Source organism: Lemur catta, chromosome 7 (genome assembly GCF_020740605.2).
Source record: "Lemur catta isolate mLemCat1 chromosome 7, mLemCat1.pri, whole genome shotgun sequence".
Lineage (NCBI taxonomy): Eukaryota > Metazoa > Chordata > Mammalia > Primates > Lemuridae > Lemur > Lemur catta.
The window spans coordinates 59,742,075-59,769,769 of record NC_059134.1 but is presented as its reverse complement, the minus strand read 5'-3'; the positions used below and the strand labels follow the sequence as shown (position 1 = coordinate 59,769,769).

Genomic DNA, 27,695 nt, shown 5'->3' with positions numbered 1-27,695 from the left:
GGGCTGAATTTAGCAGTCATAATTATACTGCTGACGTCTGGGGCACAGCCACAGTCTCTGCAGAAGGCAGCAGCTTTTGTTCATGCACTGAAAACACATCATCTTCAAACATGCTAATCGCATGTCTGCTTCCATCTAACAACATTGAAGGGACGCTGAGGAAAGGGCACACAACACCCACACATCTGGCTAATTCAGTTATGAGACCAATCAATCTTGATGGGTTGTCTATGAAACACCAACCACCCCAAAGGATTGAGCTGACCAGATGTTGCTTCTGTTGACCAATCCTAGCCTAATGTTTATAGCATAGAAGAGGGGGTTATCAAGAAATGAGTTGCTTCCACTCACATTTCTACTCCCAAAGCTAAGTAAAGCTTTCTGCTCGGATGAGAAGTATCAGCACATTAAAGTAGTGGTTGGCCAGGCGCGGTGTCTCACGCCTGTAATCCTAGCACTCCGGGAGGCCGAGGGAGGAAGATCGCTTGAGGTCAGGAGCTCGAGACCAGCCTGAGCAACAGCGAGACCCAGTCTCTTCTAAAAATAGAAAAATTAGCCAGGAATGGTGGCGCATGCCTGTGATTCCAGCTTCTTGGGAGGCTGAGGCAGGAGAATCACTTGAGCCCCAGAGTTTGAGGTTGCAGTGAGTTACGCTGACGCCATGGTACTCTAGCCCAGGTGATAGAGCGAAACTCCATCTCAAAAAAAAAAACAAACCCCAAAACCTATGTGGTTGAGCCAGGCTCACTGGAATCAGGTACACTCAAATATACAGACTTGCATTTGAACTCAGGGAAGACAGGAGGCCTTATTTATACTTGGCTTTGAGAATACTTGCAGCAACAGAAACTAATGAAATATTTTTGCTAACTATACTTCCCCACGTGCAGAGAATCAGAAGTGTGTGTGGGGGGTAAATTTAACCATGATATCAAATGTTACAGGCTACGGTTCTGGGGATAGGAACCACTTATCTGATGTCTGCTTTCAAGCCCCCATTCATGGCTGAAGGAATTACTCATCTCCCTCAAAAACTGTCGCTTTTTTTAAAAACCAGAGGCTGCTGCCAACAAGGACTCTTCCAGTTTATGCTCCTTTTATGCCCAACCACAGTCACCAGGCAACCATCACCAAAAATAAAAGCAGAAGGGTGGCAGGAAGATAAGGAGGAGAGGGTAAGGATAGACCACAACCTCCAAGAGGACCATTTTGATCCAGAGCTTCTTGCTGGTGCTAGTGATTATATTTTTCTCAAGAGTGCTTTTCTGTCATGAATTCTGAGGACTTTACTATGTTTGTCCCAGAGTTGAGAATGCATGACAAAACAAACAAATGGACTTGGGTAAAACAAACCTTCAACTTATTACAAAGTGGTGAATGACTAGCAGAGATTAAAAACAGGCTCTTTGTGGTGATACCCTGTGTCTAGCACAGGGCCTGGCACTCAGTAGGAGTTTAATAAATACTTGCTGACTGAATAATTACGGCCCATTTATGATATAGCTGGGCTTACATTCCTTCCATTTCTGTTTGTCAGGAGAGGCCTGCCATGGTCTTAGGCAATTCTGCTGGACAAAATCACTGCCCAGAGATCAGGAGCAACTTCCCTCAGCCTGAATGAGCATGGATGAAGTCATGCTGGGAGGTAGGGCTATGGAACTCATTACCACATCCAGCAACCTCTTCTTCCTCTTCTCCACGGGTGCAGCAATGCTGTTGACTAATCCCGCCTCCTTTGGATTCTTTTCTACCTTGATTTCCGTGATATACAATATCCATAACTTTGTCCCCTTTGCAGTTCCTGTTTATTCTTCCATCCCAAGTTACAGGTGTCACCCAAGGCCAAGTCCTCAGCCCTTATCTCTTTCTCTCTATATGCATTCTTCTTCAAAAAACAGCTCCAAGCTGAGCATGGTGGCTCACATCTGTAATTCCAGTGACTTGGGAGGCTGAAGTGGGAGGATTGCTTAAGCCCAGGAGTTCAAGGCTGCAGTGAGCTATGATTGTGCCACTGCACTCCAGCCTGGGTGACAGAGTGAGAGCCCATCTCTAAAATACACACAGGTACATAACAACAAAAAACAGCTCCAATTTGTGCAGTTTAAACTACCGCAGTAGTTCTCAATCCTAGCTATATATTAGAATTATATGGGAAGTGTTAAAACCATATCAATCCAAAGTAGGAGAAAATATTCGCTCTTTCTCTATAAATATTAGATAAAAAGCTAATATTCTTAATATACAAAGAACTTCTAAAAATCAAGAGAAAAATAAAGACCAAAAGTCCTATAGAAAAATAGGCAAGACACAAATAGACAATTCACAAAAGGAGATATAAAATGGCCTTCAAATATATGAAATGATATTCAAATTCACTTATAAGAGAACCAAACTGAAACTAGGCTGAGATACTATTTCTTACTTCAGATTGGCAAAAATCCAAAAGCATGACAATACATTCTATTGGAGAGGCTGTGATGAAACAGGCCCTTTCCTATGATGCTAATGGAAATGTAAGATGGTACAACTTGTAGGATGAGAAACTTGGCAGTATCTAAGCAAAGGACACATGCATTACCCTTGGACCCAGAAATACCACTTCTAAGACTTCACTGTAAAGGCGAACCTCCAAAAACACCAAAATATACATGCATGAGGTTATTCATTGTGGCATTATTTGTAATTGCAAAGTATTGGAAACCTCAATGTACAAGCATAGGATATATAGCACATGTTATAATGGAGTATTATGCAGCTGTGAAAAAGAATGAAGATGATCTCTATGAACTTATATGAAGTGATTTTCAGGAAATATTATTAAGTAAAAAAAGTAAACTGAAGAGAACATAAGTAGTATGCTACCTTTTGTGTAGGAAGAAAGGCAAAATAAGAAAATATACAATACAAATATTTGCTTATACAAAGAAACTCAGGAAGGATAAACCAGAAAACAATAAAACCAATTATTTACAAGGGGTCAGGGCTCACAGAGGGGGCTCAGAAAAAGGTTGGAAGGGACACAGGTAGGAGTTTTACTTCTGTGAGTATACCTTTTGGTAGTTTTGACTTTTAGAAACAAGTTAATGTTCTACTCTATATATTAAAATAACAATATTAATTTAATATTTAGCAATATTAAATTAACCAGGATAGGCAGGGGAGAAAAACTCTACAGCTGAAAGCAAACTGAAAAATTAACCCAACTGTATTTCAAATGAAAACATAAACACACTGAAGCGGGGAAAAAAAAAAGAACACAAATAACTTATGAACCCAGTATTTGACTATATACTCTTAGCCTTGGATAGAGTAGGAGTGAGAACTGCAAACAAATTCTGACCCGAACTCTTTTTAGGAGGTTTTCTACATTATGGATGAAGCAGTTGAAGCTTTTTCAGGTTTATTATAGGATTGAGTAAATGTATCCATGCTGTTTGTAGCCAGCTTTCTCACTATGGAAGAAGGACATGCAAATATGAAATGTGTGAAGACAAGAAAGAACTCTGTTGAAATCAACTGGAATGGGAAGTATCGGTGTCCCCAGGATTTCTATAATATGTATGTGCATAAGAATATATATGTATATATATGCATGTGTGTGTGTATATATACGTATATACATATATATATTTTTTTCTTTTTTTAGAGATGGGGTCTTGCTCTGTTGTCAAGGCTGGAGTGCATGGCGTTATCACAGTTCATTGCAGCCTCCAACTTCTGGGCTCAAGTGATCCTCCTGCCTCAGCTTCCCAAGTAGCTAGCACTATAGGCACACACCACCATGCCCAGCTAATTTTTAAAAACATTTTTTGTAGAGATGAGGTTTCACTATGTTGTCCAGGCTGGTCTTGAACTCCTGACCTCAACTGATCCTCCCACTTTGGCCACTCAAAGTGCTGGGATTACAGGCATGAGTCACCACACCTGGCCTGTATGCATATATTTTGATGGATGTGTATGTATATGTGTATATATCTATATATATTTCTTGGTTCTGTCAACAGAAGGGGGAATGAGTATACTCAGAACTCAGATTTCAGTCTCTAATACAATTGCCCACTAAAAATCCCAGGGCTCCTCAAGAAATGGCAGATTCCAGGGCAGTAGAGCAAGGTGGATACAAGATGAGCCCAAACCATCTTATTATGTAGGAAAATAAGCAAATGCTAAAAAAAATGGTGGGGGTATGCCACATTGGCCAAATCTGGGGCAATTTCAGCACCAACATAACTAACATAACTAAGGATAGTAATAAATCATAAAACAATAAAACAGTAAGTACTGACGAGCATATTTTGAGGACAGATAAACGGGGGAAGGGGTTCTTGCTTACTGCAGAATGTCAAATGTCGACTGGTCAATGTGGAGTGAGTGCTGGAGTTAGAGAACACGGAAAATATTCATCTTGCAACCATCATATAAAGATTAGTTCAAGCAAGAACCATCAATGGATGCTAACTCTAAGGGGAGATTTTGATGAAGAGCAGGATATTTGCACGGTCTTAAAAGTGTCTCCTCAGAAACTACTAATTCATTCAGAGAGAAAAAAATAATATAGTAGAGAAACTGGATAAGACTTTGATTGGAGTTGGGGTGAGAGTAAGACTTTTTACTGAAAACTCTTCAATTTTGTACTATGTACAACTATTAACTATTTAAAAACAGGATTAAAAATAAAGCATGTATAAAATATCTCTTAGAGTATGGTACACAGAATAATGCCCCACCCCCCACCCAAAGATGTCCATGTTCTGATCCCTGGAACCTGTATATATGTCAGGGGACTAGGATGGGGAATCAAGGTGTCCGATAGAATTAATATTGCTAACTAGCTGACTTTGAGATGGGGAGATTACCCTGGATTATCCAGGTAGGCCCAGTATAACCACAAAGGTTCTTATAAGTAAATGAGGAAGGCAGAAGAGTTAGTGTCAGAGTGATGAAATGTGTGAAAGACTCGACCAGTCACTGCTGGGTTTGAAGAGATGGATGGGGCTGCATGGAGACATGGAAAGCAGCAGCCTCTAGGAGCTGGGAAAGGCAAGGAAACAGATTCTCTCCTAGGGTCTCCAAAAAAGTAAGGTAGCTCGGCCAACACCTTGATTTTAGTCCAGTGAGACCCATTTTGGACTTCTTACCTCCTTAAATTCCTGTTGTTTTAAGCCACTAAATTTGTGATAACTTGTTACAGCAGAAACAGCGATGATACCTAAGAAAATCACAGTGGTTGCCTCCCAGGAAGAGGACCAGGGACATAGAAGGGTGACTTCCTATTCACTATATAGCCTCTGGTACTAGTTGAAATTGTTATTTTGTATGTTTTGTGAAGTAAAAATCACTATGGTCACTAAACAAACACAAACAGACAATCACTCCAGGAGCTATTGACTACAAAATTAAGTACAAGAGCTCTCTGTCTTGTCTCCAAGGACCTCCACACCCAAGTCTCCCTATTCCATGATCCAGCACCTCACCATTTTCCTCCCGGTCTCTAAAAAACATGCAAGGCTTATTTGTTGTTGCTGCCTCACCTGAAAGCTTCCCTCCTTCCATCTGCCTGTTTGAAGTCTACCTGTCTTTCTAGATCTGGCTCCTGTTCTACCTCCTCCATGAAGCCCTCTGCAATACCAACACGGGTCTCTCCCCTCACCATTACCCATTACAGTTGTTTATTCTGGCCCTTGCTTATTATGTTTGTTTTAGATTCCTGTCATCTGCTGTCCTGCACTGTTCTCAGTGTGCTTTGCATGTAGGCATTCTTACCAGACTGTCACTCTGTGGGGCGCAGGCTAAAGGAAGAGCCTGTTATCTTTTTCTCTGTTATTTCCTGTAATGCCTAGTATCCATTTACAAATTAATTTATTCAACAAATACTTACTGAGCACCTATCATGTGCTATGATGACACAAGGAACATAAGCACCTCAGATCCAGACCTTACCTTCTGGGAACTCATTGCTAAGTGAAGGAGAGATACAGTAACCAAGTAACTACAGAACTACCTGTTGTGGTAAGGGTGATAAAGAAATGATACAGAATGCTTTAAGAGCATATATCAGAGGGATCTAGAATAGGGATGATGGTGGTTAACTGCAGGAAAATAATTTATAGTTGCTGAATGAATATAAGTACTTAGATATGCAATTAGATAAACTAGAAGGCCAGTATTCATTTGGAATCGTAAAGTATTAAAATGGAAAGGAGTTTTGAGATTGCAGTCCAACTATCTTTATAGATGGGGAAACTGAAGCTCAGTAAGGGGTAAAGATTTGTTAGAGGTTCCACAGCAAGGCAGAGTTAGTGCCAAAACCATGTGCCAGGTCCCCTGACCCCCAGTCAGCACTTCCAGCGCTTTCCTACCCCATAGGCTTCTATTACTTCAAAGGGGGTCCCTGAAGGATTTCTCAAGTGCCAACCTCCCTTCTTCTGGAACATTTAAAAAAACTCATTTCCAAAATGCAGTTCAGGAAGGAGTACAAACTTACAGAGAGCATCCCTGCTGTGCTCTTCCCAGAACACTGCCAGGCTTCTGTATAGAGGAAGACGGCACATGAATGCTAGAAACAAACTCCTTTTGGGAAGAAGGGAAACTTGGTTCTGCCCATCCCCAGTCTCACCCTGGGATGGGGCGCTTGTTGCTATTTTGCAGGCCCTGACCTTCAGACTGACATTCCTCTCTTTTTCTTTTTTTTATTTTTTTAAGAAACAGGGTCTTGCTCTGTTGCCCAGGCTGGAGTCCAGTGGAACTCTTGGGCTCAAGCAATCCTTCTGTCTCTGCCTTCTGAGTCGCTGGGGTTATAGGCATCAGCCACTGTACCTGGCAACATTCCCCTTTCTTACAGGTGCAGTGTTGCCCTTTCTCTGTGCATTCTGCCCAAGAGCACATGCACTGGAGGAGGCATGAGTGGGCTGGCAAAGGGCAGTTGGCTCTGCCCTGGAAAATCTGAGTCCTAGTCAGGCACAGTGTAGGTGGAGGACAGCACAGGACACAGAACAGACCTGGCCCGGCCGATGTTGACCTTTCCCTCACCCAGGGGAGCCTTGGCCTCCAGCTGCCACTGTTGGCAGTGATGAGGTCATGCCGGATACCAGCCAGGCTCATCTGAGGACTGCTTGGAGCCGATTAAAGCCTTGATGAAATGCGGGTGCCTGGATGGCAGGTGGCTCTGGAGAGCATGGACTCTGGTGACCAGGCTCTCATCTCCAGCTCAGCCATGCAGTGCTCCTTTGTGTCCACAGGAGCCAAGATACAGAAATACCTTTCTCCGGGATAAGTAAGGACATTTCCTCATTCTGCATTGGGTAAAGGGCTGATGGTAGGACTCAGGTCACTGAAGGTCCCTGCTAGGGCTGATTTAACACATGGACTACAATTATAATACCATGGGACTCCTCCATTCCCCAAAATGCCCCCGACTGCTGGATCCCTTTGGATGACTAATGGCCATCCCTCTCCACAGGATTTTCTCAAGCTAAATGACAGGATAACATCAACCACATTTTGGGTCTCAATGTAAATGCCATTTGCTCAGGAAAGACTTTCTTCGTCCCTCTTCAGACTAGATTAGGTCCCTGTTATGCTCTTATAGTACCCTGTACTCTTCTATAATAATACTTATTACCTAGTAATTTAGCTAGTAATTAGCTAATAACTTTGTAATTATTTGTCTAATGTCTCTTTAAGCTTTGCAAGGATGGAGAGTGCAATACGTATTTGTTTATTTATTTTTACTTTTTTCTACCTATGATTGAGCATTTGTATACATATTTGTTAAAATAATAACAGGAAATCAATAAAAAGACCAGTAAGGGCAAGAGAGAGGTTTACAGGTAAGGTTTTGAAAGAAACTGTCAGATACGACAGAGGGGCTCATCTTACGCATCACACTAGCTGTGGGCTGACCTGGGCCTCCTGGCTTTCCAGCCTGCTCTCAGGCAACCAGTCACCCATTCATGTCAATATTTTCTGCCTTTGAATGGCACGGGAGTTTTTTCTTCTTCTTTTTTTTTTTTAATATTTTTTTTCTTTTGGAGACAGAGTCTTGCTCTGTTGCCCAGGCTAGAGTGCCGTGGCATCAGCCTAGCTCACAGCAACTGGGCTCAAGCGATCCTCCTGCCTCAGCCTCCTGAGCAGCTGGGACTACAGGCATGCGCCACCATGCCTGGCTAATTTTTTCTATATATTTTTAGTTGTCCAGATAATTTCTTTCTATTTTTTTAGTAGAGACGGAGTCTCGCTCTTGCTCAGGCTGGTCTCGAACTCCTGAGCTCAAATGATCCACCCGCCTCAGCCTCCCAGAGTGCTAGGATTACAGCCGTGAGCCACCACGCCTGGCTGAGTTTTTCCTTCTTTAACGGCTTTACTGAGATATAATTTACATACCATAAAGTTTACCCATATATAATATAATGGTTTTTTAGTATACTTAGAGTTATGCAACCATCACCATAATCTGATTTTATAATATTTTTGTCATCTCCAAAGGAAACCTTGTGCCCATTAGTAATCTCTCCCCATCCCTTCCTCAGACAATTGAAAGTATGAAGGATTTTTAGCATTTGCATGCAAACAATAAGAAACTTTTAGTGTTCAATCACCTGACATGATCTCTTTATTTTACAGATGAAGAAAGTGATGCCAGAGAAGGGTCATGATCTACAGGGGTGAGATGGTGGCAGAGCTGGGGCAGATCACAGTACCCAACGTCTAAACCCTAATGGCAGTGCTTTGACCTCTGTCACACAGTATAACCATTATGTGTCCCAGACTGTCTACCCCAATGGACTTTAAGCTACTTGAGGGCAGAGGCTGTATTTTGCTCATTTGTCTCCCCTCTCTGCCCAGCAGTACTAGTAGTAGAGCAGTGAGGCTTAAAGTATAGTCCATGCACTGGTGCCAGCTGGTGAACTTTGCTACCAGTCTTTGATAAGTACAGTAATTGGGAGTCAAGTGTCTGGAAACTTTTATAGCAACTGGTCAGAGTAATTTTATGTCTGTTGAATCTAATGACAAATTTGGGCCTGTATTTTATATACCTTTTAAAAATATTTTTCTAATCATTCATTTTTATTGTATTTTATGAAAATACTGGTCCATGAAAGACTGTAAATTCAAATAACAACAAAAAGAGATAAGTCTTTCATAGACAGTTTGAGAAGCACTGCCTTAAAGCAACCCATTTCCCACTCTCCTCAGCTTTTCCTCTCCCCTCTTTGTTTCCTGGAATCTCTTGCACTGACTCCTCTTCTCATGCTCCCATCTGAAATGTAAGTTCTCTCTGTTGTGTCCTTGGGCCTCTTTAGCTCTACAACTTTCCAAGGACAACTCACAGACTCAGCCAGCTTAAGCCACCCCCAAGAGATGGACAACGCTCCAATCTTCACATCCAACTTAAAGTCCTTTCTCTCTCCTGAGCGTCAGACACATTTATCCAACTGCCAGCTATACATCTCTACAAGAGTGTCCCTTGGTTGGTCAACAGCTATTTATTAATCACTTACCATAAGCTGGTTGTAAATTTTTTTTCTAGGAACTGCGCATACAGCAGTAAGATAAAGAGATAAGGTCTCTGTGACCACCACACTGTACTTTCTAGTGGAGGAGAGACAGATCATAAACATACAAGCAAGTATACATCATCATTCTAGAGACCAACAATAAGTGCCATGAAGAAGACAAAATAGGGTAATACGACAGAAAGTGGCAGGGGGTGGTACTTTTACTAGGGTGGTCAGGGAAGGCCTCTCTGAGGAGGGGACATGTGAGTCGAGACCTGAATGATCAGGCAGCCATCTCAAGAAGGTGAGGTAGGTGCACAGGTCCTGAGATGGGAAAGGTTTCCGTGTGTCTGAGGGATAGTGGAAGGCCAGTGTCACTGGAGAACAGTGAGTAAGGGGTGGTGAGTAGATAGGGATGAGGTTGCAGGGGTCTAGGTTATGTAGGGCCTTGTAGGCTCTGGTAAGGAGTTTGGATTTCATTTTGGTTTCAGTGGAAAGCCAATGGAAGGTTTTAAGTAGGAGAATGAAAGGATTTATGTTTTAAAAAGATTGTCCTGTTGTTATTTGGAGGATGGATTTAGGGGGACAAGAGTGGAAATTGTGAGGTTAGGAAGTTGTAGTGACAGTCCAGGAAAGATGACGTGGCCTAAAATGAACTAGAGTTACAGCAATGGAAATGGCAAAAAAGGGATGGACTCAAGAGTAGTTTAGATATGGAGTGTAAGAGAAATGGAGAATTCAAGCACGACTCTGAGATTTGGGGTCTGGAAAACTAAGTAGATGATGGTATCATTCGGGCCATGTTAGATTCAGGAAAGAGCAGGAGCTGAGGAAGTAGAGTAAGTGGATATTAATGATTGAGGATTTTTGCCATGAGAGATGCCAAAACATGAGGTGGCAGCAGGAGATGGATATGGGGTCAAGGGAAGTTTTTTTTTTTTTTTTTTTTTTTTGTGAGACAGAGTTTTGCTCTGTTGCCCGGGCTAGAGTGCCGTGGCATCAGCCTAGCTCACAGCAACCTCAAACTCCTGGGCTCAAGCAATCCTCCTGCCTCAGCCTCTCGAGTAGCTGGGACTACAGGCATGTGCCACCATGCCCAGCTAATTTTTCTATATATTTTTTTTAGCTGTCCATATAATTTCTTTCTATTTTTAGTAGAGACCAGGTCTCGCTCTTGCTAAGCCTGGTTTCAAACTCCTGAGCTCAAACAATCTGCCCACCTCGGCCTCCCAGAGTGCTAGGATTACAGGCATGAGCCACTGTGCCCAGCCAAGGGAAGTTTTTGGTTTATTTTTCAGGATGGATGATATTAAGGCATGTTTTCATGCTGATGGGAATGAGCCAGTGGGGAGGGGGAAACAGATAATGCGGGAGGGACAGGGATAAGAGGAGGCACAAAGTCCTTGAGTAAGTGAGAGGAAACAGGAGCCAGAGCCTAGTGCAGGGGCTGGTCATGGGGACATCCTCCACTGTCAGAGGAAGGCAGGCAGCATACAGGGGCACAGACGCAGGCAGGCTAGTGGAAGTGAAGGTGGGAAGATGAGGTAGTTCCCTTCTGACTGCAATCTACTTTCTCTGTGAAGTGTGAGATAAGATCATCAGCTTGGGAGTTGAGGAAGGAGGGAGCTGGAGATTTGAGGAGAGGAAAGAAAGTACAAAAAAGTTGTCTTGGTCCAGAATAAGAAAGTGATTTTGCTCATGAAGTGCAGTGGGGTGGTTGGCAGGGGTGAGTGTTTGAGACTCAATGTGAAATAAGTTCAGTTAGCATGGTTGTGTGATTTTTCTCCAGCAATATTCAGCTCTTAGATACAGACAGGAAGTAAAAACAAAGCTGGGTTTAACTCAGGTTAGCATTTGTCAGGTGAGTACAAAGAAGGGAAAAAGAAGCAAGGAAGTAGTTACAACACTGTACCATGGAATCTAAAAGAAGGCAGGAAGGAAGGATGGGAGAAAAGATGGAAGGATGAACAGAGATGCTCAAAACAGAACTGGCGATGACCCTGCTCCAGTATTCCTTCCACTCCAGGCACCTCGTCCTGACTCCTCCTCTCTCACCATCCCATCTTACTGATTCTACTCCTAAATCTTTCTGGGATCAGTCCCCTTCTCTCCTTTCCCACTGAAATTACCTTAGTTTAGGACTCGCCTAGACAGTTACAATAGCCTTCAAATGATATATTTTCTTTTTCTCCAAGGATGTGTCTTCTAGTATTTTCCCCTAATTTTTTAAACCCTTTCTGTTTCAAGTATAACATACAGAAAAGTACAAGTACATAAGGATTCAACTCAATGAATGTTCACAAGGTGGACACACCCCTACAATCAGCACCTAGATAAAAAAATATTACAGCATCCCAGATGCCCCTAGTGCCCTCTCCCAGTCACTATCCACCCTGTGAAGTTAAGCATTACCCTGACTTTTACCCTATCAAATAGTTTTATCTACTTTGAGCTTTAAATGCAAGCATACAGTAAGTACTCTTCTGTGTCTGGCTTGTGACCTGAATGTTAAGTTTGTGTTATAGTATAGAGCAAGAGTTCATTCATTCCCTTTGCTGTACATTATTCCATTGTGTGAACATTCTACAGTTTATTCTTTCAGCTACTGATAAACATTTTGAAAATGTCTAAGCCATCTTTCACATTAAACATAAAGCCCATCCTATTCCTTCTCTAAATCTTAATGATTTCCCATTGGAGGATAAAGTGCAACTTCCTTTGCATAGCTTATGTTACACAGACCTTCATTATCAGCTCCTGCTTTCCATTTCTGCCTCTGACGCTTCCAGCCTTACCCTCCAGCTCTTCTGAACTACCTGCAGTGTACTGAATGAAGTATGCTGCTTCATACTGCATGCCTTTGAATATGCTGCTCCCTCTGTCTTTCTCCCTCATCCACCTGGTCCACGTGCATTCATCCTTCCATCCTTCAAGACTTGGTGTGAACACCATCTCCTACCAACACCACGCTTTCCCTGCCCTATCCAAGATTTTTTTTTTTTTTTTTTTTTGAGACAGAGTCTTGCTTTGTTGCCCGGGCTAGAGTGAGTGCTGTAGCATCAGCCTAGCTCACAGCAACCTCAAACTCCTGGGCTTAAGCGATCCTACTGCCTCAGCCTCCTGAGTAGCTGGGACTACAGGCATGCACCACCATGCCCAGCTAATTTTTTCTATATAGATTTTTAGCTGTCCAAATAATTTCTTTCTATTTTTGGTAGAGATGCAGTCTCACTCTTGCTCAGGCTGGTCTTGAACTCCTGACCTCGAGCGATCCACCTGCCTCGGCCTCCCAGAGTGCTAGGATTACAGGCATGAGCCACCGCGCCTGGCCCCTATCCAAGATTTAAAAGGTTTTTTCTTTGTGAGCCCACAGCATGTTCTATAGATCTCCATTGATACACCAGATAGCAATTCTTTGTTAAAATGTCTGGTTTCCTCAATGAACTATGAGTTCCTTAAGGGCAAAGGCCATGTCTGGATCATTCTTATTTCCCTGGTGCCCAGGGCAGGACTTGTGACAGGAGAGATGCACAGTGTTTGATTAATGAAGGAGAAGACTTGCCCAGGGGTTACACAAGACGCAGGAGCTGGAAGGGATCTGCTACACTAACTTCTCTATTTTACTGAGGAGAAAGGATCTGCCTAAAGGAGAAAGAATTTGTTGGTGGCAGAGCCAGAACTTCTGACCCTTAGCCCAGTGTTCATTCCCTTTCTCTGCAGTGTTTGCAGGAATCAGAGTGTGAAGCTTCAACAGACGATAGCTGGAAGCAAAGGTGATTCCCTCAACATCTGGCAGTGCAGCCAGATGGACAGCGAAGTGGAGCAAGAAGTCCTGACAACAAGCTAACATAACAGGCTGCTAAAGGCAGGACGTCAGCAGTGGGAAGGCTTTTTGCCACAGCTGGGGATGGTGGAGAATTTAAGGACTCATTTGATGATGGCTGGTTAACACTGACAGCTGAGTAGTGGACCTGGCGAGAGGGGCAAGGAGGATTAAAGTCGGTAGGAAGGAGGCTGAGGGAGGCCTCAGGGAAACCGGTATTAGCTTCATAAAGCCCAGGTGTTTCTGAGGTGATGAGCACTGATGGCCAAGGAGGAAGTGGCACTGTGACTACAGGAAGATAGCTAGAAAGAGGAGGTGCATATGTGAAACTCTAAAAAGCCAGACACATAGGAAATTAACAGTGAGGGGGCCAGGAAGCAAAGATATCAACAGAAAACTTCTAGTGATTTTGGAGACTTATCAGTGCATCCAAAAATATACTAAACCATGTGCAGGGGCAAAGGAGACGGAGACAAAAAAGACAATAGTTCTGGCCTTCACTCTACACAGGTTTAGTCAGTAGGACTGGACCCAAATCCCAGGGAACAGGGGAGACTTTAGAAGGAAGGTGGCATGACTGGAAGAAAGAGTTCCACTAGCCTGAGAAGCCTCAATGCGAACTGAGAGGCAGAAAAAGCTGCCAGAGGAAAGGTACCAAGGTGGGAACACAGTGTAGCTGGAGTATTAGGGAAGCAGCAGGGGTGGAGGGAAAAGGGCAGGGGAGGCCAGCCTAGAGCAACACTAAAACCAGCTAAATATGTTAGTATGGGTTTGTTTTTTAACAGGCAAATACTGAGTGTTTTTGAAGTTATAATAATAACAACAGATACTATATACAAATGATCTACTCTATAGAATCTATGATGTCCTAATCCCTAGAAAACCTTGGCACCACCCTCATTTCCAGATGAGGAAAAGGGTGGTCAGTAACTTGCCCAGGATCACACAGTGCTATGTGTCAGGGCTGGTACTAAGATCCTAACTTCAACATTCATGCTCTTCCCTTGCAGCCTCTCAACTGGGTTTTCTCCTTTAAACCACGTACAAAAAAATTATTTAACCAATGATTTTCTCAATTCTCCCAGAGGTGTACAATTTTAGATGGCTGGGACAGAAGTTAACCGCTTGTTAACTCCTTAGAGCATTAGGGTTCAATCAATTCTCTAGAGGAATCCTGGTGGAGCAAGGTTGCCATGATGACAGCTATGTTTTAGGAAGATGGATCTGCCAGGGCAATCACACCCTTGAGAGGACCTAAAGCACCTAAACAGCCCTAACAAATACTGGGATGAGTCAGCTCCAGGGACCTGAGGCAAGAGGCTCCAGCCACCTTTTCCGATTACTCCTCTTTCCAGTCATCCTGCCTCTCCCTCCCTCCCTCCCTTCCTCCTTTCCTCCCTCTCTTCCTCCCTCCTACCATTTCTTGTACTTGCAGTCAAGTGCTGAAGCAGAGCCTTTCTGCTCATAAGCCATCAATACAGGCAAAAGCAGTCTCCAAAGATGAAAAACACAAGGGCCTGTGTAGTTACTTTTCTGTGGAAGTTAGGAGTAGAAGATTGGCACTAGTTAATTCAAAACCCTTCAGAAGAACTCTGGAAACCCCCAGTACCCTTTCTGATAAGGCTTAAGTGGCCCCTCTTCTGGGAAGCTCCTTGTAAATGACTCTACCTCCCCACTCACCATGCAGAAGGAGGCCATTTCCTCCTCTACGTCCCCAGAGGCCTTTGTCCAGCCCCCTGCCAGAGAACCTACCTCACCATCATGACCTGTTTCTACATCTGTTTCCTCTGACAGTCTGAGAGTCTCTCAGGGTCAGAGACAGTTTACCTGATCTGTCTTAGGATGCCCTGAGGTCCATGGTCTCAGAGATGGCAAGTGGCTTGCCCAGAGCCACAGAACAGGGCTGAGATTTAAACCCAGGTCTGTCTGACTCCAAAGCTTGTGTTCTTTTCACCATGTTATGAGGCCTCCTGAGGATGAAGAAGTAACCTTAAGCAGTCTGTGCTAAGCACTAGTCCAACACTGTAAAAGTTCAGAGGAGCAAGTAGCAGAGTAGACCAGACAACCAAGAAAGGCTTCCTGGGAGAGGGAGACCCTAAATAGTCTGAGGATTCAGATAAGAAGAGGGGGAACATGATGGTATTTTAGGCAGGGCAGGAATGTTATAGGCAGAGACAGAATTAAGAGGCCTTTAGGTAGGAGAATAGGTTCCACATTGGGCAAGGAATGGGATTATAGCTACCAGGTTGAGTGTCTGATTTCTTTCTTTCTTTCCTTCTCTTCCCTCCCTCCCTTTCCTTCCTTTCTTCCTTTCCTTCTTTCCTTCCCTCCCTCCCTTTCCTTCCTCTCTTCCTTTCCTTCTTTCCTTCCCTCCCTCCCTCCCTTCCTTTTTCTCCCTTCCTTCCTTTTTCTTCCTTCTTCTTTCTCTCTCTCCACTCTTTCTTTCTTTCTTACAGGGTCTCACTCCAAGCTGGAGTGCAGTGGTGTCATCAGAGCTCATTGCAACCTCAAACTCCTAGGCTTAAGTTGTCTTCCTGTCTCAGCCTCCTGAGTGCACCACCACACCTGGCTAATTTTTCTATTTTTTGCAGAGACGGGGGTCTCACTATATTGCTTAGGCTAGTCTTGAACTCTTAGCCTCAAGTAACCTTCCCACCTCGACCTCCCAAGGTGCTAGGATTACAGGTGTAAGCCACCTTGCCCAGCTGAGAATTTGATTTCTTGATACATGTCATAATGATTACTTATCACAGAACACCTACTGTGTACCTGCCAGGAGCTTTTATAGACATTACTGCTAATCTTCACGCCATCCCTGTGAAGTAGGTGTTATGTTACATATAAGAAAACTGAGGCTTAGAGATTTAAGGTAACATGCCCAAGGCAAAACAACTAGTAGGTGGGGAAGCTGGGACTCAAACCCAAGTTGGCCTGACTCTGAAGCCTCACATGCCCTTTCTGTTACTCCATGCTGCCTCCTAATGGTCCAGAGAGCTGCTCACATTATCAGCCTGCTACTGCTGTCTGAACCTCCTCTCAGCTCAATGGGGACTTCTGGTCAGAAAGCAAGAGTAGCTGCCCCCTCCAGCTCTAATCTTCTAGGATCAGGGGACCCTAAATCTCTGCGGACTAAGCAATTTTAAGGAAAAGAGTCCTGTGTGGACCTTGGGAGCACAGGATGGCCTCTGTGTCTAGGCCTGCCTTGGAACTCAGAGAGCCCCTCCCTCTATGTTGCTGCAGCAAAGCTGGTGGCAACTGTAGGCTAAGAAAGCTGGATGGGCAGGAAGGCAGGCGCTCCTGCCTTCCCTGAAACCCTATGGAGAAGGTCAGCTGAGGTCAAAAGTCTTTGGAAATGTTACTGGCAACAGCCCCTAGGATGAGAGAGCATGATCCTGCCTCTCGGTTGGCTGGTCACACACACAGGCAGACCAAGGGAGGTCAAGGGGGGAGGGAGGTCAGAAGTTGGCAGGCCTGCAGGCCTTGAGTGACGGCCACTTGTTCAGGTCTGGGAGGGAGAAATAAATGGGTTAATGGTTTTGGCCCTTGAGGCTGAGAGGCTAGGGCAGGGGGCATAAATAGATGCTGGCTAAAAAGGCAGGTGGGAGAAATGTAAAGGTGGGGGCTAAGGGCATCTGTTCCAAGTTAACAGGCAGGAACCATGCCCCTGGAACTGCTCAAAGGGCCAGCCTTGGCCTGGGGGGTGAGGGTGGAGGGAACTTCATAAAAGGCCCTCGCCTCTTCATTTCAAAGGTGTTCGATCTAGAAGGCTTGGGAGAGGGGCTCCTCATAGAGTGAATTCTCTGTCTGGGGGATGGGGGGAAGCATGGAATGTAAACTACTGGACAATGGCTGGGACTATTGATTGATTTTAAGGCACAGAAGAAAGAAGCTCCATGGTGAATGCTCCAATGCTTAGCTACAAATGTCTCACTGGAGAGTTTTCCAAAGGACAAAATAAGAAACATTCTGCTGGGGGACATTTTCTAAGTCTCTGCTTCTGAGAGCAGCAGGTTGTTACTCCAAAAGCATCAGTTATCCTAGGGACTGTTGCTGCATCCACAGAGTAGTCCTGCCCTTCATGGTATACATGCCCCAGACCAAAGCATGTTCTGGCTGCTCTAGGGCAGGTCCCTTGTAGGCTGGGGGTATGGGCCAGGCCTGAGTTTTAAGCCAGTGTGGCTATGGCTGACAGAAGGTGGCAGGATTGGGGTCCAGACCAATCATATCACAAGGGCTACAAGATGATCTGAAGATGTTGGGCCTGGGGAGGAAAAGGCTCTGGAAATGCAAGAGCTTTTTTTCTTTCTTTCTTTCTTTTTTTTTTTTTAGAGATGGAGTCTCACTATATTGTCCAGGCTGGTCTTGAACTCCTGGCCTTAATCTATCCTCCTGCCTCAGCCTCCCAAAGTGCTGGGATTCGAGGCATGAACCACTGCGCCTAGCCTGAAAGAGTTTTCTTTGAAGACTAGTTTTTGAAAAAGTGATTGGGTAGCAAATGACAGTTGGCAAAAGTTACAGAGAAGAAGACCACAGCTCATTAAAAAGATGTTTAACCAGTCAGAGCTGAAGTAAAATGGAATGAACTCCCTGGGGAAGAAGTAGGGTTCCTTCTGGCTCTGACACAATCCAGGAAATGTCAGACAGCCAGCTGTTGGTGAGGTTTCTGCTGGCAGGGAGACAGGCAATCAGAGTACACCAGAGGACCTCTGAGGACCCTTCCACTTCTCAGGTTCTGTGAAGAATGACCCCTAACAAGGAGGACCCTGGGATCCAGCCCCAAGAGAGGGTCCCTGGCACTCAAGAAGTGGCAGAGAGGGCATGAACAGGCAGTTATGCACCATGTACTCACTCAGGGGCCTGTGGCCCACATATCTTGCAAGATACTTCCCTCTCTACCCTAAGGAGAGGCTGCAGTGGGATAAGGCGAAGTGGGAGAGAAAGTGATTGCTTGGGAGGCATCTGGCAGGTATCTCTGTACCAGACCTGGACATGACCAGTCCAGTTTGAGTCTGGGGATGACATATATTGTAACTCGGATTAAACTGATGCTCTCCAAAAGGAGGGTATTCATCATTCAGCACATATTTATCGAGTGCTTACTAGGTGCCAAGTAATATGACAGGTGCTGGGGGCACAACTCAGCCATGGTTCTTGCCTTCAGGGAGCTCACAGTCAAGTTAGGGAGAAGGCCAGTGAACAAATAAAAACAATTTCAGATTGTGACAAGTGCAGTGATGGAAGAGAATAGGGTGCCATGACCCAGAGTAATGCAAGTGGCCTAATTGAGACTGGGGTGGAGATGGGACCAAGGAGGACATCTTTGCGACTTGAGTTAGTAGGAATTTGAAGAGCCTCTCCCTTGTTCTATTAACCCTGCTTTGGAGGACACAGGGGAGAAGGGAGAACACTTTTGGGAAGAGCAACAATCGGGAAAACTGCCATAGCATATACAGACAGGCCAGATGGCATGGTGCATTACACACACATAGGCAAAGAACACACAGCAGCCACAGGAGGGCAAATCACACGTGCACATTGCCACTCTCAGAAGTGCAGCCACTCTCAAGGCACTTCTAGGCTCTGGGAGGGTAAGAGGGCTCTGGGAAAGCGTGGCACTTTCAGAGTAGAGAGGCTGCCAAGTACTCTCTTCCCCTGCCAACCCCATTCCACCCTTCATCTACCCACGCTCTCACCTCCATCAAGCAGCTCCTTGACGGTGCGGTAGTCATCAGCAAGGACAGCGTAGTGCAGGGCTGTGCAGCCCTTGAAGCTGGCACGGTTGTTCAGCCGGTTGTTGAAGTCATCCTCTCGGGTGACCAGGACTGAAGGGACAGTGACACAAACCCTTCTGTTAGCAGCAAATGCATAAGCCACCAATCTCACCCGCTTTCTCTTGTCATTTTAATTTACTTACTCATGTACCTACTTACTAAACATAAAATGTTACCTACTACGTGCCTGGCCACCTGTGCTGGGTAAGAGGAAAAACAGAGGCCAGTTAGTTCCACAAATGTTTACTGACGTCTACTATGTGTTAGCATTCATCTTAGGGACAGAAAATAGATCAGATATGGTCCCTGACCTAATCTGACAACGGAAGCAGATAATAAACAGATATTTATAGTATTGTTTGAGGTAAATACTATGTTAGAGGTATAACAGGATGATATAGAAAGCCAGGAGAGCTTAGTTCTATTTGGGCATGAAGAGAGGATCCCAGGAGACAGGAGTCTTCAAGGATGAAGAGAAGTTATCCAGAGGAAGAAAGCAGGCTGGGTAGGACAGGGCAAGAGTGGGGCAGGAGACAGTGGCTGTTCTTAGTAGAAGATTAACACACCTCTCTGTTCTGAAGATGTTTACAATCCAGTAAGTAATTTAAATTAAAAATTTTTTCTTTTTTTATGAAAGAGGTTCAGAAGGTATTAAATTTTTTTAATTTATAAAAGCAATTAAAATTTTGAAATCATAGAAAAGTGCAAAGAAGAAAAGGGACCAATATCTCAGCAACTTGAGAAAACTACATTTAATATTCTGGTATATGTCCTAGATTTCAAATATATATATACATATATATTCCCTACAAAATTGGAATATACTATAAATGCAATTTTGTAATCTGCTTTTTTACCCCTAATAAATACCTACAAATATTTTTTAAAAGATAAGAAGAAAAAGCATTTCACGTGGTCAAAAAACCAATCTCCCCGCCCACACAACCAAGCTCACTCTAGTGCTAATGTTCGTGATTCTCGTACTGATTTGATATAAAATAACCTAAAACCAGTTCATCACTTTTACAAGACTCTCTGGGCTGGGTGACCCCACATATCCCCATTCACCCAGGATGGTCCTGGTTTATGCCTGTTGTCCTGGACAGTCCCAGTTTGGATAATAAATTGGAAGGTTACCCCACCTCTGGGGCCCTCCCTTGGGAAATGAGACCCCACAGAGCAATATCTATCCTGCTCAGGGATGGAGTTTCTTTTGTCTCATGTGGAAGTTATCTGGGTAACTGTCTTACGTACCCTCCTGAGCTGAGTTTGTAGGGGATGGAATTTGGGTCCTGCTGACCTGTACCACTTTTCTCCCTTAGTCTGTGGCATAGGGTCTGCCAAGGGTAGGCTCCTCTAACCTCTCCCTGGATAAAGGGCTGTATTCAGTCAAGAGGTGACTTTGCCCAGGCAGTCAAAAACACCAGACAATTTCTAAACCATTCTTTTTCAAGTGGTCTTGGAATAGAGTCTATGCATTTCCCCCTCTGCAATACTGAACATCCTACTTAAAATTCCAAAAAACATAAGACTGTCATGCCTCTTCCTAATACTAATAGATTTCATTTACTCACCACCTACTTTGTGCCTAGTATGGTCAATTCCCATAATTGATCTTATTTAATTCTCATAAGTACCTTTCATAGTAAGTATTATTAATATTATCCCCATTTTATAGATGAAGAAACTAAAGCTCAGAGGTCACACCGCTAATAAGTTGTTGAGTGAGGATTAGAATCCAGATCTAATCTGAGCCCCCACTCTTTCTTTCCATCATATCACGCTGTCACCCTCATTTTGCAAATGAGAAAACTGGAGCCCAGAGAAAGGAGTAGAGTCCAGATGTTTTGGTCCCAGCTTTGGCTCTTACTCGCTTTTCTATTCCTTCTCGGGTGAAGGTGTAAGCACAGTCTCTGGGGAACTTGCCCTAAATAGAAAATAGCCCGAGGTTTGGAGCTAGCACCTGGATAAGCTAGCGTGGGTCACTGGAGAATAGACTGTACTCTCTTGTGGTCTATAGAATCAACGGTCAGTCAGCTCTTCTACTCCAGACAGGGGCTCTCCAGACTGATGATCTCCCACTCTCCCTCACTCCCACCCCTGGAGGGTTATCTAACCTTTCCTGGAGCAGGAAGAACAGGAAGAAGTCCTCTGAGCAGCTAACATACGAGTCCCATGTGCGACAACGGCATCATCTATACTTTCCCCGTAAGACAGCCCTTTACGACCTCAATCAGAGATTACTAACTCTTAGCACAGTCTTATCAAATCATGCTAGGTGATCTTGTTTCTAGCCCACTGCAGATTAGAAGAAGGAAATAAGAAGGCCGGGGAGGATGCTTTAGAATCAAGCAGATTGATTACAATCAAGCACTGGCCAGGCAGGGAGGGAAAAGAACAGGACAATGAAAAGCTGAAAAAGGAATTCAGAGTACAGCACCTCAGAAGCCCCTAAGGGCATCACTGAACTGCCACATAGGACATTAACTGCTGGATATAATGATGAACCTGAGGAAAAGTGATAGTTGGCTCAAGAAAGCAAGAAGGGTGTAATCCATTTTACAAAGAAAACCCATCATTCATTCAACAAACAACATTTAATGAGCACCAATAGCATGGTGGTAGCTTCTGGTGATATAATAATAAATAAGACACAGTTCCCGACTTTCAGAATCTAAGTCTAATGCAAGAATCAGACCACTGAGCAGACAAATTATAATACAGTTTCACAAGTGCAATGATAGAGCGATACACAGGGTGTTTGCCATAAAAAGCAGATGAACTCAAGGAACATAGCTGGGGCTATTTTGGTTCAAATGTCAGCAGAGCATCAGCATCATAGCCCAGCTAATAAGGAATGTCCACGAGGAGGCCCACTGCTGATCTCTGAGGTCTTATCTCTCACCAACACCTTCTTAATGTTCTTTCTTCTCTGAGCTTTTGTAAATACTATTCCACTGCTTGGAACAGCTTCCTTTCCCCACACCTTCAGTTGGTTAACTCCAATACATTCTGATTAGAAGTCGCTTCCTCCAGTGATTCCTCCTAAGTTTGAGGTAGTCATTGCTCCTGAGAGCTTCCTTAGCACCTTACGCATCTCCCAGTTACAGTATTTATTACATTCTATTGCAATCACCTGCTTACTTGGCTATGTTTCCTCATTAGACCAAAAGCCAATGAGGACAGAAGCGTGAATACCTTCTCACAGTTGTCTCTCCAGTGCCATCAATACATGCTTGACAAATATTTGCTGAATCAACCAGTGTTATAAGTAAACAGGCCCTGATATTATCTTTTTTTTGGACTAGTAATAATGATAACGGTAATACCAGTCAACAAGTAGTGGAGGCAGTTGAGTGTGACTATTAAATAGGTTGAGTTCTGGAGCCAGACCACTTGTGTTTAAATCCCAGTTCTGAATTTACTGACTGTGTAATCTTGGGCAGTTTACCCAACCTCTCTGTGCCAAGTTCCTTTATCTGTAAGTGAAGATAATAACTGTGACCCTTTCACGGGATGCTGTAAGGATTAAATGAGACACTGTGAACAAAGAGGGTTGGTACAGTGCCTGGCCTGGCATATAGCACCTCTCAATAAATGTTATTATCCTACTGTCTTGTCTTGTGCTTTCCAAAGTGTATTTTCTCTGCAAAAAAAGGTTTCAATTTGGGAATCCTGCATATACTTTTCCTCTCAGGAAGGCACAGTGAGCATGAGAATATAGTTCTGAGTTAAGAACCATCTGTTTCATTTGGTGTCACTCAGCAGTTTCTTGCTTGACAGCCTAACCCTTGCTAACCTTAACCATTGTTAAAATCCTGCAGTATTGGTGTTCTACAGAACTCTCTTTGGAAGCCAGTACTGCATCACAATTTGTAAAGTTACTTATTTATTTCAGAATAACTTTGTGAGGTAAGGTAAAAGTTTATCTCCCATTTTATAGATAAGGACATTGAAGTTCAGAAGGATGACACAATTAGTGATAGAGCTGGGACCCAGTCAAGTTCAGCAGGGCCCATTTTGTGCTCTTCGTGTTAAACTCTTTCCCCATATCACCCAGCATTAGGAGCCCTGTCTCAGATCTTGCTGAAGCCCCTGGCTCATTAGATCTCATACTCTCCTCTATCCACAAAAAAGTGGCTGAAGGTGGAAGGAAGTGGGGGGAGAGGTGTAGCACACACTCACATGCACACACACTTACCACCCCCACCCCTCCCCCACCACGGAGGAAGAGTAAGCAAAACCACGGAAGCTAAAGTGATTCATCCAAGACTATCTCACCAGCTGGCCACCAAGGTGGTCTTCTGAGGCCCCGTGTTTACAGCTGGTCCTCAGCCAGTGAACCGTGCCCTTCCCAACAAAGACATCTGCCAGCTTGCCTCTAGCACAGGGTAAGACAGGCTCAGGCTCCTGCTTGCCCTCCCAGCCAGCCGTTCCTGTCTCTTCAAGGGGTCCTACGCCCCTCTGACCACAGGAAGAGTGATGAAGCACCACTCTGACATCCTTCTGTTTCTACCTCTGCCTTTTGCATTGAAAAGTCTATGCCTTGGTGCCATGGCCAGGGTCAGTCTGGGAGCTTGGGGCAGGAATGTGCCCAGAGATATACTCTGCAGGACTCCCTGGTCTTGCCAGTGCCAATGAGTCAATGGAGGTAGAAAGTAGTCCCTGGATCCCTTCATGTAGCCCTGGCCACTCCCCAAACTGCTCAAACTGCAAAAACAAAAACAAGAAAACACTACCTCCCATGATGAGAAATAGTTATTTAAGGTAAAGGTGTCACAGAATCCTGAATCTTAGTTCTGCTAGTTACTAAATTCTTCTATCTGTAAAATGGGTATGTATGATAAGCAGTAATTTGAGGAACACTGAACATTTAACTATTATGAGAATCAAATCTAATAATAGGTTTTTAAAAACATTACTATAAACATTTATAAGTGGTGCTTTTTCCCATGGGTTAGATACCAGGGACACAGAGATGACTCAGACGTTGCTGCTGTCCTCATATTGCTAAGTCTATTGGGGGAAATTTTGAAAAAAGAGGCAAGCTGAGTGGTCTCCAGATAACAAAAGCTTTATTTACTGCTCATTTGTGCAGGGGAAAGGTAACCCTAGCTGTGAGTCCCTCTCCCTCAGGCTCAGCCTCTACTGGCCACTCCAGGAGCCAGTGTCATCTAATGTTATGGAGTGTCTAGCAGTGCCCTTGCCTTTAAAGATGTGAGCATGTCTTCATGAGAGGGGTCCTCTATGACTAATAAGACAAACACAAGAATAACCCCTTACATGTGTATAGTGTTTTATAGTTCAGAGGGCACTTCAAGGTGATCATTAATTCCCTCACCCTCATGACAACCCATGTAGGCCAGAGAGGTCAAGTACTATTATCTCTATTGAACAGATGAGGAAACAGGGGCTTAAAGGGGTTAGGTGGCTTGCCCAGCTTGCACTGCTAGTCAGTGCTAGACTAGGACTAGACCCCAAGCCTCCCTGGTTCCAAGGCCTCTGCTCCGTCTTCCATTCTGTACAGCTTCTGCCAGTGCCCACAGGTTCAGGTCTCACATGACTCAGGGTCAGCTGATCTGACCTGAAGCTCAGGGACTAAGCTAATTTCTTATCAAGAGTCTCTAGCAAGAAGCCTCTGGCCTCTCACCCTCTACACAAATTAAGACCCTGCTGAGGCATCATAGCACTATAGTCAGAATCAGAGCACATGACCCCTCCTGCCACTGCTCATGAGCTCAATCTATTAATACAATGTGTATGTGTGCAGGAGTTGTATGAGACCCACCAGAGAGGTCTCAGATTTCCCAACTTGGATGAGTTACTTCATCTCATTCTACCACCTCTCATTCTACTTCATCCTTTCTACCACCATTCAAACCAGAAAAAGTGTGGAGAGCTTCAGCATAAAGTGTATTCCAATTAATTTTCTTTTGGGAATTCACACTATTAATATTAGAGAGAAATGGGGACCTTTTATGGTAAGTGTTTTTAATACACTACCTCATTAAAGCCTCACTGTAACTTTAAAGCCATCCATCCTACTGCCAGGACCAGCAGGCTGCCTCCCCAACCTCCGCTGGTGCTATTAGTTCTGCCTCTTGCACTTGTCTTCAACCAAGGGATGGTGCAAGAGGGAGATTCTCTGTGCTGGGTCAACATGAGCCCAGCCTTGGCAAGGCCCTTTGTTCCCTTCCATAGCCTGGAAGACTCTCCTCTCTCTCCAAATCCTACCTGTTCTTTAAAACCCAATTCAAGTCCTCCTCTACCCTGAATGCCTGTAAAGTTGACCATATGTAGCCATTTAGCAGTTAATTATTTATTATCGTACAACTCTGCTTATAATACTTTCTTGTGTTAAATTTTCCCTTTTGTTCTGACTCCCCACTTAGATCCTAGGCTCCCCATGGATGACAGTAACTAGTTCATAACATTTTCTGTATTCCATATAGCATTTCAATATGCTGCTTTCATGTAGCTTAGGCAGGAGCTCACATGAGCCTTCATCCATCCACCTATCAACCACCATTACTGAGCACTTACAGTATAGTAAGTGCTATGAGACAGACCACATGTCTGATGGAAGCAAAGATGGGCAATGTAATATGGATTGGCAAAGAATCTCCCAGAAGAACCATCCTGAGGACAAGGGGGAGCTTTCCAGGTGGAGTAAGAAGAAGGGCATTCCAGGAGAGGAAGTGGCATTTGCAAAGGCCAGGGGGTTAAGACTGCATTCTCTGTCCATTCAAGACATTGGGAGCATTTCAGTGAACCTGGAATGCAGAGTTAAGACAGGGGAAGCAGTCGGCAGAGAAGAGGTGTTCAGGTAGGCAGAGGACTGATCCTGAGAGGGGTTTGGACTTTATCCTGAAAGCTATGAGTACATAACAGTTTCTGTTAACAAATTAAGCTACATGGGGATCAGCAAAAACAACAGACCAGGAGATAAGAAACTGGCCCTTTCACTAACTTGGTATGTGTGGCTCAATCCCTCTGTGTCTCCAAGTTCCCTGTTTTTAGAGGAGTTTTTCGGCATTAGTCATTCTCAAGCTTTACTGGGGACAGAATCACTTGGGTAACTGGTCAAAAAGTGTTGTTTCCCAGGCCCCCACTTCAGCCGTTCATATTCAATAGGCAGGGCCTGGGAATGCACATTTAAAAAGCCCACTGCATTGTTCCTCAGAGAACACCATGAGAAGCAATAGATTAGATGATCTCTGAGGGTCATTCCCACCCTAATGCTCTTGTGAAGAACACAAGAAAGACACAAGGCTGGCCAAACCCACCTCCCATCTGCATGGTCCAGCTCCAGGGAGGCCAAGGATGCCTGGGCACCAGAATGCTCTTCCCAGACCCCATGTTCGGAAAGTTAGAGTAAAGATCTCAAGACACCACATCTTGGGATGAGACCCCCACCCAATACCTCATTCATACCACCACCTCTCCCCAAGCCACCCCAAAAAAACCCCAGTTGGAATTAGGCCCTTCTGTACCACCTACTCTAGACTGTATCTTCATTCATCCACCAAACATCAAGCACTAGCCATGGGCTGGGCCATAGGGATAAAGAATGAGACCTGCTCTCAAGAGCTTGTAAATAATACAAATGATATTAGAATAATCTCTCTTTTAAAGAGTATCTCTGAGAGGAAAGAATTCAGAATTTTGAGTCTGAGAGACCTGGATCCTAATCCTCGTAACTTTGAAAAATTATCTCCCTGGACCTCAAATTTCTCATTGGTAAAATGGGGACATTAATGCCCATTAATTGGGTTGCTGTGAAGGTGATGTGGTATAGTATGGGGCAGAGGAAACAATCTGCACTTAGGAAATGGCGATTTTTAAGTTAACATGTCCTCCCTGTCCTGGAACCTGCAATACATCCACATTCTCCTATTGACTTTCAGAGGCCCCTCCTATCTGGCCCCAGTTAATTTTTCTGAACAGATTTTCTACTTCTCCCTTTCCTGCTCCCTTCCTGCTGGTCAAGGCCTCCATAAGACGACTCTGGTAATCCTACCATGAATCCTCAGTGGGCAGCACCATGTATTAGAAAGAGCACAAGGGTTGGAGTCAGTCAGACTGGAAAGCAAAAGTCACTGTATAACTTTGATCAAAATACTTAAGATCTCTGAGATTCAGTTTCTTCATCTGCAAAACAGATAACATCATCTACCTCACAAGATTCAATGGAAAACCCAACTTAAAAAATGGACAAAGGATCTGAATAGACATTTCTCCAAATAAAATATACAAAGGACCAAAAAGCATATGCACAGATGCTCAATATCACTGGCCATTAGGGAACTGCAAATCAAAACTACAATGAGATACCACTTCACACCCACTAGGATGACTACAATAAAAAAACTGGCAGACAATAGTGAGTATTAGAGTAAGGATGTAGAGAAATTGGAAGCTTCCTACATGGCTGGTGGGAATGTTAAATGGTGTAGTTGCTTTGGAAAACAGTCTGTCAGTTCCTCAACAGGTTAAAAACACAGAGTTACTGCATGACCCAGAAAGTTCACCCCTAGATGTATACCCAAGAAAACTGAAAACATTGTCCACAAGAACACTTGTACACAAATATTCATAGCAGCA

At 44.1% G+C, this 27,695-nt stretch overlaps 1 protein-coding gene across 1 annotated transcript in view; it reads right to left on the bottom strand.

The window, feature by feature from the left end:
* The window catches only part of CLPB (caseinolytic mitochondrial matrix peptidase chaperone subunit B), a 141,809-nt gene that overhangs the window by 49,413 nt on the left and 64,701 nt on the right, over nt 1-27,695 (bottom strand). Inside the window, exon 5 of the mRNA XM_045555539.1 lies at nt 19,014-19,142. Within this exon, the coding sequence (XP_045411495.1) occupies nt 19,014-19,142 (129 nt within the window). The remainder of the gene's footprint in view (nt 1-19,013; nt 19,143-27,695) is intronic.